Genomic DNA, 16,399 nt, shown 5'->3' with positions numbered 1-16,399 from the left:
CATTTATTTTTTTTTTAGTTTGTATACACAAATAAATTGTTTAATTCAAATCACTTCGAGGAATGTCAATTTCAATGTTTATTTGCTTGTAATCCAATTTATAAAATGTGGAATATATATTTTTAAAGGGAGACAGTTTAACCAAACCTTTTTAATGTCTTTATTTTTGCAACAGCATGGAAGATGTGTTGGAGTCTTTATTTATTTGGGAAGGGGGGGGTGGTAAGATGTTTTGTTTTGACAGAACTAAAGAAAATGATGTATTGTAATTTGGCATTGTCAAGTTCAATTGCTTTATGGAAAGTGACAAAGACTGAGGATGTGATTCAAGGGAGGAGATAAATTAGAAACAGATTTTCACTTTCTAGTTCTACATCAAGAGAGCAATGATAAATCTGGGATTTGGGCTTATTATAGATGAGCTCAATGCATCGGAATATTAGATGGGTAGTAAATTTGGCGCATTTAATATTTTTCAAAAGGATTTCATTTTCATGGCTGAATGAACATTTGTTTCATTGAAGTGCCTGCTGTTTGTGACAAAATAGACATGGCCAGAAATATTAGGTGGAGTACTTTTGCCTTGTCTACATGAGTAGTGAATACCCCTAATTTCTGGGGGGGTTTTGGAGGGGGAGGGGCATATCAATTTGTTGTGTACAAAAAACGCTCCTCTTATAAGGCATAGAAATGGGATGTTTAACGCACAGTCACTAATATGCGCCGCTGTCTTCGCATCGTGCAGGCAGACTACGTGTATAGTGGCGGGCTGCTACATTGCGGTGCAGGGGTGTTCAACTTACATATCGTGAGCGCACTCAGCTGCGTGTTTTCACTTCTCCTTTCTCTCCTTTTCTTGTCATTTTTCCTCGCATTACTTGTTTTCATAAATTTCCCTCTCACTTTCCTTGTTTTCTCACTCCCTTCAGTTTTGTAACTCTTCTTGATCACTTGCATTCATTGGCACACCCCTGGTCAAAAATGGTATGGTCCTATCCAACATACACTCAAGTCGTCGCTGTACGAATAATGAAAACGTGCAAAATTCTTCACGCGCTGCGTTGCCTAGCTATGCGTGTGTACTGTGTACACACAATGCCATCGGCTGAACCCGCCAAACTATAGTGACCAATTATTGCAAAAGCTTTTGCAAATGTGAAAAGTGACAGAGGTTTTTTTTATCCAATCAAAATCATTCTTAGGTATTCGCAATCTACAGCATTTTCTGCAAAATGTCTTTTTTTGATAGGGTCTATTGTGACGTATATATTTTTTTACAACAATGTGAAGTCGCACCAAACGTTTCGTTTCCCGCACTTGCCCATTGGCTCATGTACAAATGGATTTCCAAAATCATCAAGAAAGGTTCCAAAAACCTCAAAAGTGACAGAACTTAATTTGACTAAAATTAAATGAAAATCATATCATGTTCAAGGTGAGAATCTGCTCTATTCTATTCTGTTTTGATAGATCACCTTGTTGACGCGTTTGGGAGATATCTTAGCAAATCCCTAAAAAACGGCGTATTTTCTATTCTCCATAGGGAAATAATTTAACACGCTACACACTGCAAAAAAGGAGCGCAAACAAATTGATATGTAGACACCCTTTTTTCTTAAGCATTGTAAGTTCCATTGACTTCCTTCATTATCTTGCAGGTGTAGTCTATTTGTAATCCTGTGAAAAGAGATAAATATATCTATATTTTTGCTCAGTGCACTCGCTCGCTCACAACATCCACACACCCAAGCCCTCAAAATTTTGCCTAAGATCTTCCTGTCACCAGTGACATACAACCCAGACATCAAGAACGATCATCATTCTCAAGCCTTTTAAAAATACCTTAAAGAGAAATTCCAGTATTTGCAGTAAACACTGATTTCATGAGAAAGTCTGTAAAACAAGTCTTAATTGTCAGTATATCATCGAGGATCTAGATCTGGTACAGTTACATTAATTGAACTTTGTGAAATCTTGAAATCTACGCTGAAAAATGTTCACACCGAAGATCCCCAACACAGATAAGCGCACGTGGGACAATGTATAATTATTGCTTAGGGCGTCGGGCCCGACGCCCTACCCGATTCCTGTGCTTATTTACTGATTTCTCAGCAATTACACAATTTCTTCCAGAATTCTTTGGCACATGCGTTTTATTTATGCAACCAGACACTTTGGTGGTCATTTCATTGATTTCTGTACGAACTCATTTTGATATCGTTACCAAAACTAGCATTTACCTTTAAGTTGATACTTGCACATTTGTTACCATCACTTGATGAAGCACATGTTGAAATTTGGATGGTTGATCCCTATAAACATGGACCTATTAAAAAAATGCTTGAAGAGTGATTCTTTTGAAATGGACTTTTCTTGGCTTTACATTCACATACTCTACTTGCGTGATCAGCTGTGCAGCTAAATTTATATTGCAGTTTTCCAGTTCAATTTAGTGAAGATTATAGCTGTGTATTTTGGGTATAATTCACTTTGTATTGATTTGAAAGATGACTAAAGAGGAAAATCTGTCTCCCTACGGTCTCTCGGGTTAGTTCTATAGATGAATCATAATATTCAGGGGGAGGGGGGGCTAGTATCATCGTGAGTGCATATCCCGTAAACACAATTTCGCGGTGGTTATTGTCTGATTTCTTCAGCTCTCAGGTCCTTATTATATTCTTGTTTCTTTCCTCATTTGGCTGGACCAAGTTTTTGACTAAATCCATGCATATTGTATATATGCCAAAGTTCAAATTTCAAAGGGGCAACTATACAATGATTAGGAGTTTGCCCCTACAGAAAGCTGCATGTGTCGAGACAAGATTCATCCATGTTCCGTTCATGTCTGCATGTACATGGTATCAATCAGGTTTGCTTAAATGAGATAAGTGTTTACAAGGTTTATATCCTAAAGCTGGGGATGATCCCATTAAATCCCCATTGATCCATTCAATCTATGCTGTATCACTCACAGGATGAGTAAAGGAGATTAGAAGACTCTCTAGTACCCTCCCTTCCCTCTCATCTCATATACCCCGTCTTTCCTCCAACCTCCCCCCCCCTCATTCGATCCATTTCAGTTTCCTCCCCTCCTCCCTTTTCAGCTGCTTTCTCCTTCCCCCACCCCATACCTGTATCCTGATTCCGCGCCCCCTCCTCAGCACTACCCTCTTTCCTCAACCCCAACCCCACCACCGCCTCCTCTCCACTTCCCTTAACAATACTAATATTAGCTGGATTTTTAAAGCGCTTTTTGCCTGAGGATACAAAGCGCTGCAACTATTACCGTGGCCTTAGCTCGAGCTACCATCACCGGCGCTCAGTGCATTCAAGGAAATAATCCTGCCGGGTAACCATTCACCTCACCTGCGTGGAGTGCCGCACAATGTGGATGAATTCCTTGCTGAAGGAATTATGCCATGGCTGAGATTTGAACCCACAACCCTCTGTTTCAAAGTCTGGAGACTAATCCACTGGGCCACAACTCTCCTTACCCCCCCCCCCCCTCACCCTCGAACCCTCTTCATGCACCCTTCCCTTTTCCCTCCCGTATAACAGGCATAACACATTTTGAACTTGTAAAAAGTCAAATTCAGAACCATTGACCTATTTTTTTTACTTCCATTAATTGCATAATAGAGGGCAATTATTCTCTGACTCTGAGTCAAAACAACATTTTTGGGACCAATTCTAGATTTATTGAACATCCGTGAACTTAATTTAGTAATATCTAATTGGTGCATGTATTTTTGATTTGATAGACTTTCCTGCATTGAAAAAAATATTTTTTACATTTATATTTTTATTCTCTATCAAATAATTTCCTGTTATATAATTTACACTGGCTCCCGATTAGACAACGTATTATTTTTAAGTCACTGACTACTCCTTGTATACAAATCACTCTATAACCAAGCCCCAAAATACTTGTCTGATTGTTTAGAAATTTACGTCCCAGGTAGAAGAACTAGATCCTTTGAAGACCCACTTAAATTAACATATCCAACAAAAATTCAATTCAATTCCTTTATTCACCATATAAAAATATTTAAATACAATGTAAAATACCATAATATATAAATGCATAAATATAACAACGCATACAACAAATAAATATACAACAAATAAATACAATTTATACATTCAAATAAAGGAAAAATCAACATATGGTAAGAGGCAACCAAAAAGATTAAAATCTTGTAGGCAAAGAAAACAGACTGGAGATGAACATTCACCGTTGCGTCCTCAATGGAATGGAACAAGCTCCCTCTCGCAATAAGACAATCCCCAACAAAAACTCTCTTGTTCTAGGCAATTGCCTTCATTATAATAATATATCATTCTGATTTTTGTTTGTATAGATATGTTAATTGAAATTGTGAGCGCTCTGGGCCATTTGGGAAAAGCGTGTTGTAAATATTGAGTATTATTATTGAGTATTATTAATTTCACTTCAACAATATTGTAAAAATATCCTTGTTTTAAACTGAATTTTCAATCAATCATCAATTTTCATGATCCCAACGTACTTGTTTCATAGACTAGGTTGGGGGTTTGACAGTTGTGCCAAAGTTTATTGAAATCTCAATCAAGAATAGATTTGTCTGTCATCTTCTGATCCGTGGTTTCATATTTTTCAATCAATAATCAGTATTGTTATGAATATATGGGGGACTACACCCAGCGAGGGGATTAGCAACCAAGAATTTATCCAAGGAAGTGAATTAATCGGGGCTAAAAATAATATTTCAGTTGCAATGAACACCCTGCTTCCAAGTGGTCATTCAGTGTCTTGGTCAGTCATAACAAACTCCAAAACTCTTGTCATAAAACCAGTTGACAAAGGGATAGAAAGGTAGTTTCAAAAGCCTTTTCCATCCATTTTTTCAAATTCAAATTCATTCACATCTCTTAAAAACAGGGTACAATATAATAGTGAGTTAATTTAACTGAGTAAACACAACATTGACAGTTGTACATTATTTAGACAAAATTGACAACTGAAGACAAAATATAAAGTATATGAATGGGATGTGAGGGAGTAACAAAAAGCCATTGGCCTATCTAGGCTACTCCTTTTTACATTCATAACTGATAAGAAAACAAAACAAGTGTGTATGTGCCACAAAAATCATGCCATTGAAAGTCAAATTCGACCTCACCAAAATAATAGCATTGATTTTTCATATAGTTTGCATTTCTTTACATTTTTTTATTATAATTTATCTATCAAGTGTACTGATAACATTGAAATTTTAAATGAAAATTTTCTTCTATGTCTTTTTGTTATAAGTTTGAATTTCATAGTTGTTTCATTCAGAAGAAAGACTTGGAGCAGACAACAATATGTGGGTCGCAGAATTGCCAAGTGTTTTAAGTTGTAGATAGACCATCATCATGAGAGATAGCAAGCAAAATAATGCTAGTAGTCCATTCTGAATTGCAAGTGAGTAGTTGACACATCGTTATTAGTTCCCTGCACACTAACTTTCTTGGGAGAAATAATTAATCTTATGTATCTACACTCATGGTTCTTTTTTCTGTACCAAGTTTCTTCATTTCAAGAGTGTATAAATACTGATGACGCTCTAGAATTTTCAAGTTGATGATGAGTTTTACCTTAAAAGATGTTCCATTTTCACTTACACTTACACTGTATACCATTTACATTTACACATTCACTATATACCATGTTCCATTTACACTTACACTATATATTGTGGAGCGTTGTGGCCCAGGGGATTAGTCTTCTGACTTTGAAACAGAGGGTCGTGGGTTCGAATCCCAGCCATGGCGTAATTTCCTTCAGCAAGAAATTTATCCACATTGTGCTGCACTCAACCCAGGTGAGTTGAATGGGTACCCGGTAGGAAGAAATTCCTTGAATGCTTTGAGCACCTAGGCAGCCCAGCTAAAGCCAGGGTAATAATAATAGCAGGGCCCGCTGGGAGAACAGTTTTGGGAACTGAAGCGGCTTTCCCTGGGTAAATATACCTATATTATTATTATCATTACTATATGTAAAAAAATATGTTCTATTGTTTTCAAATAAAAAGCATACATTTACTTTTTTTGTGGTCAAATGACTGAAGCGATGATGATGATGAAATTTCAATAATTGAGCGTACTTGATTAAGATTGCTAATGTAAAGAACACTGTCCAACTTTGGAATCGTGAAGGTCATATTGGAAGTTGGGTTTCAGATTTGTAACATACAGTTTCTATTTTTGATGGAGAACTAATCCCTGTGAACTAGATCATAATGTGTTGAGTGTTTTTAATTAATATCCCACACCTGTTTGTGAATTGGTTCTATTTGGGATACATTTCAAAGAATTCTGCGGAAGATTTGTAATTGATTACAGTCATAATTGGCGTAATCGTTGTATTAGTCAGAAAATGGGTTGGTTTAGTCTGCAAGCACAGTCTCTAATTGGCTTATTTCGAAAGGGTGGGTGCTGTCGCGTTAGGGTGCGTCAACGCGAACGCGAAGATTCGTCCAAAGCCCCCCCCCGGTTTGGCCGAAAGGGTGCGTTGAGAGCGCCCTTTCGTCCAAAGCCCCCCCCCCCCCGGTTTGGACGAAAGGGTGTGTTTAATAATAATGAATAAATAAATACAAATATTTATAAGAAAGCTGAATATAAGGTATTTTGTCAAACATTGCCAATTTGCATGTAAAATAGTGGATTTTCAATCATTTAAAGCATTGACAATTTAAGGAAAAGAAAGAAAAGTTCAACTAAGAATAATAATGATAATAATAATAATGATAAATCAGATACCCACCCTTGCAATATGCCACTTGGCGCCAATTTTTCACTCCAAATTCATTTCCATAAATTCACTCTTTGGGATGAAAATTATTATTATTATTATCATTATTATAAGTATTATTATTGTTATTATTTTCATTATTATAAGTATTATTATTATACAAACAACACGCACATATTATTATTATTATTATTATACACACAACGCGCACACATACACAACAGATGCATCTCACAAAATATACTGAGGCAGGGTCTCAAGTGTAAAATATAGTAAGGTAGGGTCTGAAGAGTTAAACGTTGTGAATGCTGACCCGACATCAATTTTGGCCTTGCCCTTCCAGGACACATCTGCCGTAAGTTTTATAATTTGGGGGACACCAAATATCTCCAGGTATACAAATGTTTTCCTTTGTAATAAATACACACCTGCAAAGTATAAAATTGAAGGTAAGTTACTTTTTTTATTTGAAAGAACCTTGAAATCAGTCATAATTTTTACATGTATCAATATTACACCATAAAACATTTCCACCGAAAAATCCTCATGCAGCATGCCGTCATTGTTTTTTTTACCTTAAAAAGAATGTTTGTGCCATATGATGATTTATGTTCCTATGCAAATTTCACATATCACTCGTCTTTTTTGTTTGTTCAGCTTTCTTATAAATATTTGTATTTATTTATTCATTATTATTAAACACACCCTTTCGTCCAAACCGGGGGGGGGGGGGGGCTTTGGACGAAAGGGCGCGTTCCAGTGAACGCGACGCGACGTGCCGCTCCAAACGCACCCTTTCGGCCAAACCGGGGGGGGGGGGCTTTGGACGAATGTTCGCGTTGACGCACCCTAACGCGACAGCACCCACCCTTTCGACATAAGCCTCTCTAATTTGATACTTTAACACAATGATGTTGAGGTGGGTGGAGACTGGCTCCAACCCCAATGGTTGAATCTAGTCTCACTACTTCAAGTTCATTTATTTCATTCACCATAAAAAACATGAATACATACAAAGGAGAAATATTATAAACAATTAAAGGTAATAAGAACAAAAGAAAATACAATTACATAACAAAAGGTTTTATGGGAATTGAGGACGACAAAAAGAGCTAAAAGCCTTATAAACGCCGACCTCTTATACAAAGTTAAAGCAATGCGTTGTATATATACAGAGTAAGAACAGCAAGAAATAAACAACAAACAGATGGATGGGGGGGGGGGTAAAAACAAGAATTGTATCTATTAAAAAAAAGGGATTACTCAATCAAAGTCATGCAAACTCAAAAGATGGGATTTGAAATGTTTTTTAAAACTCTTTGAAGAAGGGATATTTCTTATATGTATTGGGATATCATTCCAAACTATTGGACCTTTAAAATAAATTGAATTTTTTTGCAACATTTGTTCTTATCTTGGGTAAATGAAAATTTGTGGCAATGCGAGTGTTATATTCATGAAAAGTATTATTGAGAGAAAATTTAGAAAGTATATATGGTGGTAATAATCCTTTGGAACACATAAACATAAATGAGGCAATATTGAAAACATTTGTGTCATATACGTTCAACATGTTCAACTGAATAAAAAGAGGTGATGAGTGGGCATTGTAAGGGGCATTGCAAATTATACGAATGGCCTTTTTTTTAAGTATAAATAATCTAGAAATAAAATAATCATTCCCACTAGCCCATGCAATAATAATTTATGTGTGATAGAATCATTGAATAATACAACATAATTAAAATATATCGAGGAAAGTGTTTAAGTCTGTAGAGAACACCCACACATTTTGCAATGCGATTGCACACGACACCAATGTGCTCATGCCAAGTCAGTTTATCGTCAATATACACACCAAGAAATTTAACCACAGAAACACGGGATATGTTTTGACCATTGAATCGTAAAATTGGATTATTAAGGTTAATTTTTCTTTTTGTGAATATAATAAATTGTGTTTTTTTTACATTAACAACTAGTTTTTTGTTGATCAACCAGTCATTCACATTGATCAATTCATTATTGAATGTGTCTATCAATGAATTTGAATTTGGACTTGACATGAACACACTGGTGTCGTCTGCAAATAAAATGAAGTGCAACAGTTGCGAAGAACTAATAATATCATTAATATAAATCAAAAAAAGTAGTGGGCCAAGTATGGAACCCTGGGGCACTCCGCATCGAATCAACTTATATGAAGATTTATGGTTATCGAAATCAACAAACTGAAAGCGATTAGACAAATAATTTCTAAATAAAGATAACAAATTTCCATGAATACCATACGTTTCTAATTTTTTAAACAAAATATTATGATCTAAAGTATCAAACGCTTTACTTAAATCTAAAAATAAACCAATCATGTAATCCTTAGAATCTATAGAATGTGAAACTTTATCAATGAAATCGAGAAGAGCCATCGATGCAGAGTGACCCGAGCGAAATCCATATTGATTACCAAATAAAATATTACATGAAGACAAAAACTTATATAACCGTTTATATAAACATTTTTCTAATATCTTTGAAAATAATGGAAGAACAGAAATAGGTTGATAATTTGTCATGTCACTGGTATTACCGTTTTTGAAAATTGGTATAACTTTTGCTATTTTTAGTTTGTCTGGAAATGAACCATTTGAAATAGATGAATTGAAAATAAAGCAAAGGGGAGCAGAAATTAAATTGATTATCCTTTTTATAACATGAATATCGATACCATCATATCCTGCACTTGTTCCATTCTTTAAAGCAGACACAATATTAACGATTTACTTGCAAGTTACAGGGGAAAAAAGGCAGATTTATTATTTCTAACTATCTGGTGGTGGGATCTAATATTACAATATGTATCATTATCTGTTAGATTAAAGCCAATGTTTACAAAGTAATTATTAAATGATTCGGATATATCAAGTTTATTTGTAACCTCCTGACCATCGACGATTATTTTATCAACTCGTTGCTTTGAAATAGAACCAACTCCTAATGCTTCATTGATTGTTTTCCATGTGGCTCTCATATTGCCTTTATTATTATTAAATCTGTTCTTATAATATTGATATTTAGCTCTTTTAATTTCACAAGTGACTCTATTCCTATACTGTTTAAATACACTCTTTCTGAATTCGGTTGGCTTTCTAATGAATTTTTTTATACAATCGATATTTCTTCTTTACCATTTTTAAAAGGTCATAAGTAATCCAAGGTTTGTTTTTACGATTATTTTTAATATTTATTTCACATAAAGGAAGGCATTCATCATATATACGTAAAAACTTATCCAAGAATTGGTTATAACTAACATTGGGGTCATCAGATTTTAAATTCCAACTAACGTTGTGCAACCGCTGAATTAATACATTAATATTATTATCATTAATTTTTCTTTTGTATATACGATTTATTTTTTCAAATATCTTATAACAGGAAATACTGAAAAACGTGAAGTGGTCACTAACATCTACTACAATAACACCACTAAACTTGTTCATAATGTCATTTGTAAAAATATGATCCAATAATGTTAATGAGTATTCTGTCATCCTAGTCTGGTGGTGAATAAGCGGGTACATGGAAAAGGTTGTAAACAAATTTAAAAAATCATTAGATTCATGGCAAGAAGTGGCAGTAAGCAAGTTAACATTGAAATCACCAATGAAATACTATATTTTATTTTCATTATTAACAACACTAAGAATAGATCGTAATGTATCACAAAATTCGAGCAATGGTTGATCAGGAGGCCTATAAATGACGGCCAGTTTTATGTTCTTACCAGATGTATTTTCTATTTCAACAAAACCTTCAAAAACATCACTGTCCACATTCAAATCATGTCTACGTTTAAAACATAATGAATCTTTTAAGAAAACGCCAACACCACCGCCTCTTCTACCTATCCTATTGTTATATACAAAATCATAACCCTGGATATGGCATAATCCTGTAGACATATCATCTTTTACTTAAAGGGATGGTCCAGGTTGAAAATATTTATATCTTAATACATAGAGTAGAATTCACTGAGCAACATACCAAATATTTCATCAAAATCGCATAACAAATAATAAAGTTATTGAAGTTTAAAATTCAGCAATATTTTGTGAAAATAGTCGTCATGAATATTCAATAGGTGGCCTGATGATGTCACATCTCCACTTTCCGTTTTCTTATGTTATTATATAAAATCATTATTTTTTCATTATTTCATACTTTCAAGTGTGAATAATATGTCTCCCTAGTAATGAAATAAGTTGCAGCAATAAATATCTAATGCACTAAATCAGTTGTCAATCCAATTTTTCTAGTTCTTGGAAGAAAAAAATGGAATAAACCTGATTTCATATAATAAAATACAAAAGAACAAGTGGGGATGTTACATCATCAGCCCACCTAATGAATATTCATGATGACTGTTTTCACAAAATATTGCTAAACTTTAAAATTCAATAACTTTGTTATTTGCAATCCGATTTTGATGAAATTTTCGGCATTATGCTCAGTGGATTCTACTCTATTTAGTAAGCTATAAATATTTTCAGCCTGTACCATCCCTTTAAGACTCTGCCTTAAATTTACTATGTGAAAACCAAAGTCCTGTGCATGTAGACTAAGTTGGTATGTTCATTCACATGCAAACACCTATCTACGAGAAAGTGATACTGAATTTCAATTTGCAGTTTGTACAGTTAGAGCTACTTTTCTCAAAAAGCTTCCTCTTGTCATATTATTGTAACACCCAACATCCCCTCCACCTACAAAAAAAAAGAAAAAAAAATATGAGAAAATTAATTTCAGGCATACATAAAGCATGTTTGATATGAAGAAAGTCTTGAATGATTTTCAAACTGAAGGGTGATGGCCAGGCCAATGTTCTAGATATCAGAGGGAATTTCCTTTCAGCTTATGGGGGGTTATCTTGTCCTGCAGAGCTAGGTTAGAGGAGGCAATGAAGATATCAGTGAGAAGTGGCTGCATCCTTTTTTTAGGGTGGGGATGGCAGTATAGAGAGACAGAGGGGGGGGGGTGGGAGATGCAAGGAGAGAGAGAGGGATCAAGAGAGATGGGAGTGGGGAGGGGAAGATAAAGAAAGAATAAGTAGGAAAGAAACAACTGGGAGGGAAGGGAAGGGGGGGGGGGCAAAGGGGAATAGGAGAAAGAGAGCAATGGAGGAGAGAGGAGGGGAAGATAAAAAAGAATAAGTAGGAAAGAAACAAATTGGGAGAGAAGGGAAGAGAGGGGGGCCAAAGGGGAATATGAGAAAGAGAGCAATGGAGGAGAGAGGAGGGGAAGATAAAAAAAGAATAAGTAGGAAAGAAACAAATTGGGAGAGAAGGGAAGAGAGGGGGGGGGGGCAAAGGGGAATAGGAGAAAGAGAGCAATGGAGGAGAGAGGATGGGGGAATGATAGAGGGGAGGGGAAGATAAAAAAAAGAATAAGTAGGAAAGAAACAAATTGGGATAGAGGGGGAGACCAAAGGGGAATAGAAGAGGGAGAGAGAGCGAGCGATGGAGAGGGGGGGGAAGTGAGAGAAATAAAAAGAGAGGGGAGAGATGAAAAGAGAGGGGATGGAGGATGAGGAGACAGATTGGGATGGAAAATACAAAAAAAAGGATTAGAGAGAGGGGGGGGGGATATATAAAATGGGTCACAGAGAGGAGATGGGAGAAGAGAAATAGAGGAGAGATCAAGGAGCACTTCATAGACCAAGATAACTTTCTTATCAATGATTAATTTGATCCTAGCCAATCTGAATTCCGTTTCCTAAAGACTTGTTATAATATCAAATGCAAGATTTCTATTAACAAATTGACTATCAGCCAATCAGAGTGAGGGATTTCAGTAGCTTTTAACTGTTATTGTAAATTTGTTATTAAAGGACAAGTCCACCCCAACAAAAACTTGATTTGAATAAAAAGAGAAAAATTGAACAAGCATAACACTGAAAATTTCATCAAAATCGGATGTAAAATAAGAAAGTTATGACATTTCAAAATTTCGCTTCATTTCACAAAAACAGTTATATGAACGAGCCAGCAACATCCACATGAGAGAGTCTATGATGTCATTCACTCACTATTTCTTTTGTTTTTTATTGTTTGAAATATGAAATATTTTGATTTTCTCGTCATTGTCATGTGAAATGAAGTTTCATTCCTCCCTGAACACGTGGAATTCCATTATTTTAACATTTTGTGCTTCAGGCAAGGAGGTCCTAATCGTAAAATTCGTAAAAATTGAAATATTGTATAATTCAAACAATAAAAAACAAAAGAAATAGTGAGTGAGTGACATCATCAACTCTCTCATTTGGATGTAACTGGCTCGTTCATATAACTATTTTGTTAAAAATAAGCAAAACTTTTTTTATCCGATTTTGATGAAATCTTCAGCATTGTGCTTATCTGATTTTTCTCTATTGATTCAAATCAACATTTTTCTGGGGTGGACTTGACCTTTAAAACAAGTATTATGAAATGGACCCCAGATGCAATCCAACAATTTCACTCACTTCCAGTTGTCAATGAAATCACTGATGAATCTCCTCTTGAAATGCTCCCCAAAGAGAAATAACTACATCCTTAACTCTTCCAAGGGTAGGCATAGGCGGCGGAAGGGGGGGGGGGAAGTCCCCCAAAATATTTGAGGTGGGGGACAGTCCCCCCTAAATGTTTACCTGATAACCTTTTTTTTTTATTGTAAATTTTGTTTCCTGTGTCCCCCCAAAAAAAAAATTCTGGTGGACCCCCCTTCAAATGTCTCTTGTCCCCCCAAAAAAATTTAAGTTGATGACCTTTTTTTTACATGTGTCCATCACAAAATTTCAGGTACACCCCCTTAATTTTTTTGGCTTCTGCCGCCAATGAGGGTAGGTGATAGATGAATGCATCATTTCATGTAGCTTTCATGAGTTCCTTACTCTTTCCTTATCTTCAGTGCTTTCAAGTGCCCTCCAAAGCTGTCACGTTGCACACTTAATTTTAGGATATTTCTCACAAATAATCTTTCTGCATTTATTCAGTTCACAGATTCAAATAACAGCAATCGTCTATGCAGATTATTCTGCAATTACATCTACTACTTGAGGCATTCATGTACATATGTTATTTTTAATCGAAGAATCTTATTGTGTTTTAATTAGATTGAATTGCAGATATGAATTATCTTTTTTTTAAATCCATACCACTTTTATGTATGATTGCTTAATGGAAGGAATGGTTGGGATATTTAGAATCCCATGATGGATTCATGTGTTGGGTCTTGCTTGGATTTCCATTTCTGGAAAGATTTGACTTTATGATGTAAGGAAGTTATTTTGTATTTCATTTTGGAAAGCATGATCATGCAAGCATGAAAATAAAGCATATGGCATGAATTGTAGAAATGCTGTTTAAAATCTTAAGCACGTATTTGCCTGTCACTTTAACAACAAGTTGTTTAAAAGAGGTTTAAACAATAGTTTATAAGTTTAAAGGGATGGTCCGGGCTGAAAATATTTTTTATTATCGCTACTTGTTATCCGATTTTGATGAAATTTTCAGCATTTTGCTTTGTGAATTTTACTCTATTTATTGAGATAGAAATATTTTCAGCCTAGAGCATCACTTCAAACAATGGTAGTTAGACTGACTGGCTTAAATAACATGCTTAAAAATGTAAACAGTGTCTTTACAGTGTAATACCCACTTCATTTATTCATTTTTAAATAATCTGTATCAGAATAATGTGGTCGTACATCAGTTTGTGCATGAACTATTTGTGAAATAATCTAATATTTTTTGACAAGCTATTAAGGTCGGTGCCATTTGTGTTTGTTCATTCTCGGATGCGATTCCAATGCACCTAAAGTAGCATCAAATCAAAACAATGGAGATTATTCTGCTCCTCGTCATGAGGAATAACAAATTTTCTTCACTATTAAAGTATAGGGAAAGAACACAGGAATTGTAAGAAGCATAGAATGCAAAAACAACATTTTGACATTTTTAACTTCCCATAATTTTAGCAGAGTTATGCCAAGACCTACATGTAGCTATTTCAGTTAAACTAGACTTCAGAAAACATGCCAATAATACAGATATTGTACCATTTGGATTGACAATATCAATCAAGAATAGGATAAGTTTAGATATTTTTATGGAAGGCACATGATAGAATTTTTGCTGTTTTTCTTTAAAATAATTGAAATACAAAAAAAATAATTAAATTTGTCAGATGAGATTTTCTATTTCAAAACATATAGATTAAGATCTTTCCTCTTTTATTTCATGGAAATGAAAAGTACATGTTCAGAGCTGTACAAATAAATTAAGTATGCCATCGTGTACTGAATGTATACTGTTCCTCTATAAAGATTTGTTTTGATATTGAAAACAACCCTGATGCTGCCAGCTTTGCAGGCAATGAATTTTCAAACGCAAACTATGTTTTGCAAACTTCACTTGTCTGTCCATTGGTGGTTTCAATTATTTTCACTGACCAATAGCCTGCAGGATTTGATCATTAGTAACAGGAAGTGTCTTACTGTTCCCTTTTATTTTATCTGTCCATAGGGAGGTCCTATAGTGAACTCAAGCCAGACGAACACTCGGATTGCTGCGGAGCTTGCCATCACCCAACTACCCCCTCACCCGGCTTCGCGGCCCCTCCATACTCTCCCTGTATGTCAACCAGGGCCTCCCACCAATGGGACCTTGCGTCAAGACCAGACACCAGATTCCAACAAGACAAGCACCTTGCCCCAAGGAAGTCATTCAAACCCCTATCAACACTCCCAGAGGCGCAACACGCTTCCTGCAAACTCATCCCCCGCAGGCGCTTGCAATAGTGATCAGCAGTTAAAGTTGCCGGATACTGCCCAGGATGTGCCGCTGTCGCTGAAAGCAGGAACCCTGCCCCCGGAGAAGGTGATCAAGAACACCGGATCTACCCCTTATCAGGAGGGGAGCGCACCGCACTACTGCACGCTCAATCGCAGGTTCGCCAACAGCAAGAACTCGCCCAAGCGATTCAGCAGGACAAGCTTCCTGTGGAGGCACAACTCCAGCAGAGGAGGGAAGGACGTTGCGCCCGATCAATCATCAACCGAAGGCACACCGACCCGGTTCCAGTGTCCTGCGCAGGATCTAGTCTTCGCCAACCCTGCAGCCAAAGATGAGGATTGCAACAAGAATGGTGTCTTGACAGAGATTGACCTGACCGATGACACTCGGTCAACGATCGGTCAGACCAAACCGAAGATAGATAATAGAGATGACGAGAACAGGTGTGACGGACACAAGAAGACAATTGAAAACTGTAGTCCAGTCATTGCAAATATGTCAGACAAGAACTGATGAATTTCAGTGGATCACTAGCCTACCTTATTTCAGTGTTGATCATTAAAGTTTGGTAACAGGAGAAATTGATGTAGCCCATATCTTGCATTAAACATGAAATGAAGGCCGTGATGTTATAGTAGTCGAACCATTCAAGAGTTTGATTTATATCAACTTCTTTTTTAATGAAATACATACTGTATGTGTCGTAACAATTTGATTGTCATGGATATGATTAGAGGTCTTTTTACTCAACTTTTGATATCTATCCTAAGGCTAAGATTTATGTTTAGTATTA

The 16,399-nt window shown here is 35.8% G+C and overlaps 1 protein-coding gene across 1 annotated transcript in view; it reads left to right on the top strand.

Moving 5' to 3' along the window:
• LOC121432153 overlaps nucleotides 1-16,119 on the top strand; it is a 50,291-nt gene extending 34,172 nt beyond the window's left edge. Inside the window, exon 5 of the mRNA XM_041630009.1 lies at nucleotides 15,337-16,119. Within this exon, the coding sequence (XP_041485943.1) occupies nucleotides 15,337-16,119 (783 nt within the window). The remainder of the gene's footprint in view (nucleotides 1-15,336) is intronic.
• Nucleotides 16,120-16,399: the final 280 nt, after the last annotated feature.

Source organism: Lytechinus variegatus, chromosome 18 (assembly GCF_018143015.1).
Source record: "Lytechinus variegatus isolate NC3 chromosome 18, Lvar_3.0, whole genome shotgun sequence".
Lineage (NCBI taxonomy): Eukaryota > Metazoa > Echinodermata > Echinoidea > Temnopleuroida > Toxopneustidae > Lytechinus > Lytechinus variegatus.
Note: the sequence above shows the minus strand (reverse complement) of the source record. Positions and strands in the feature narration are given on the sequence as shown.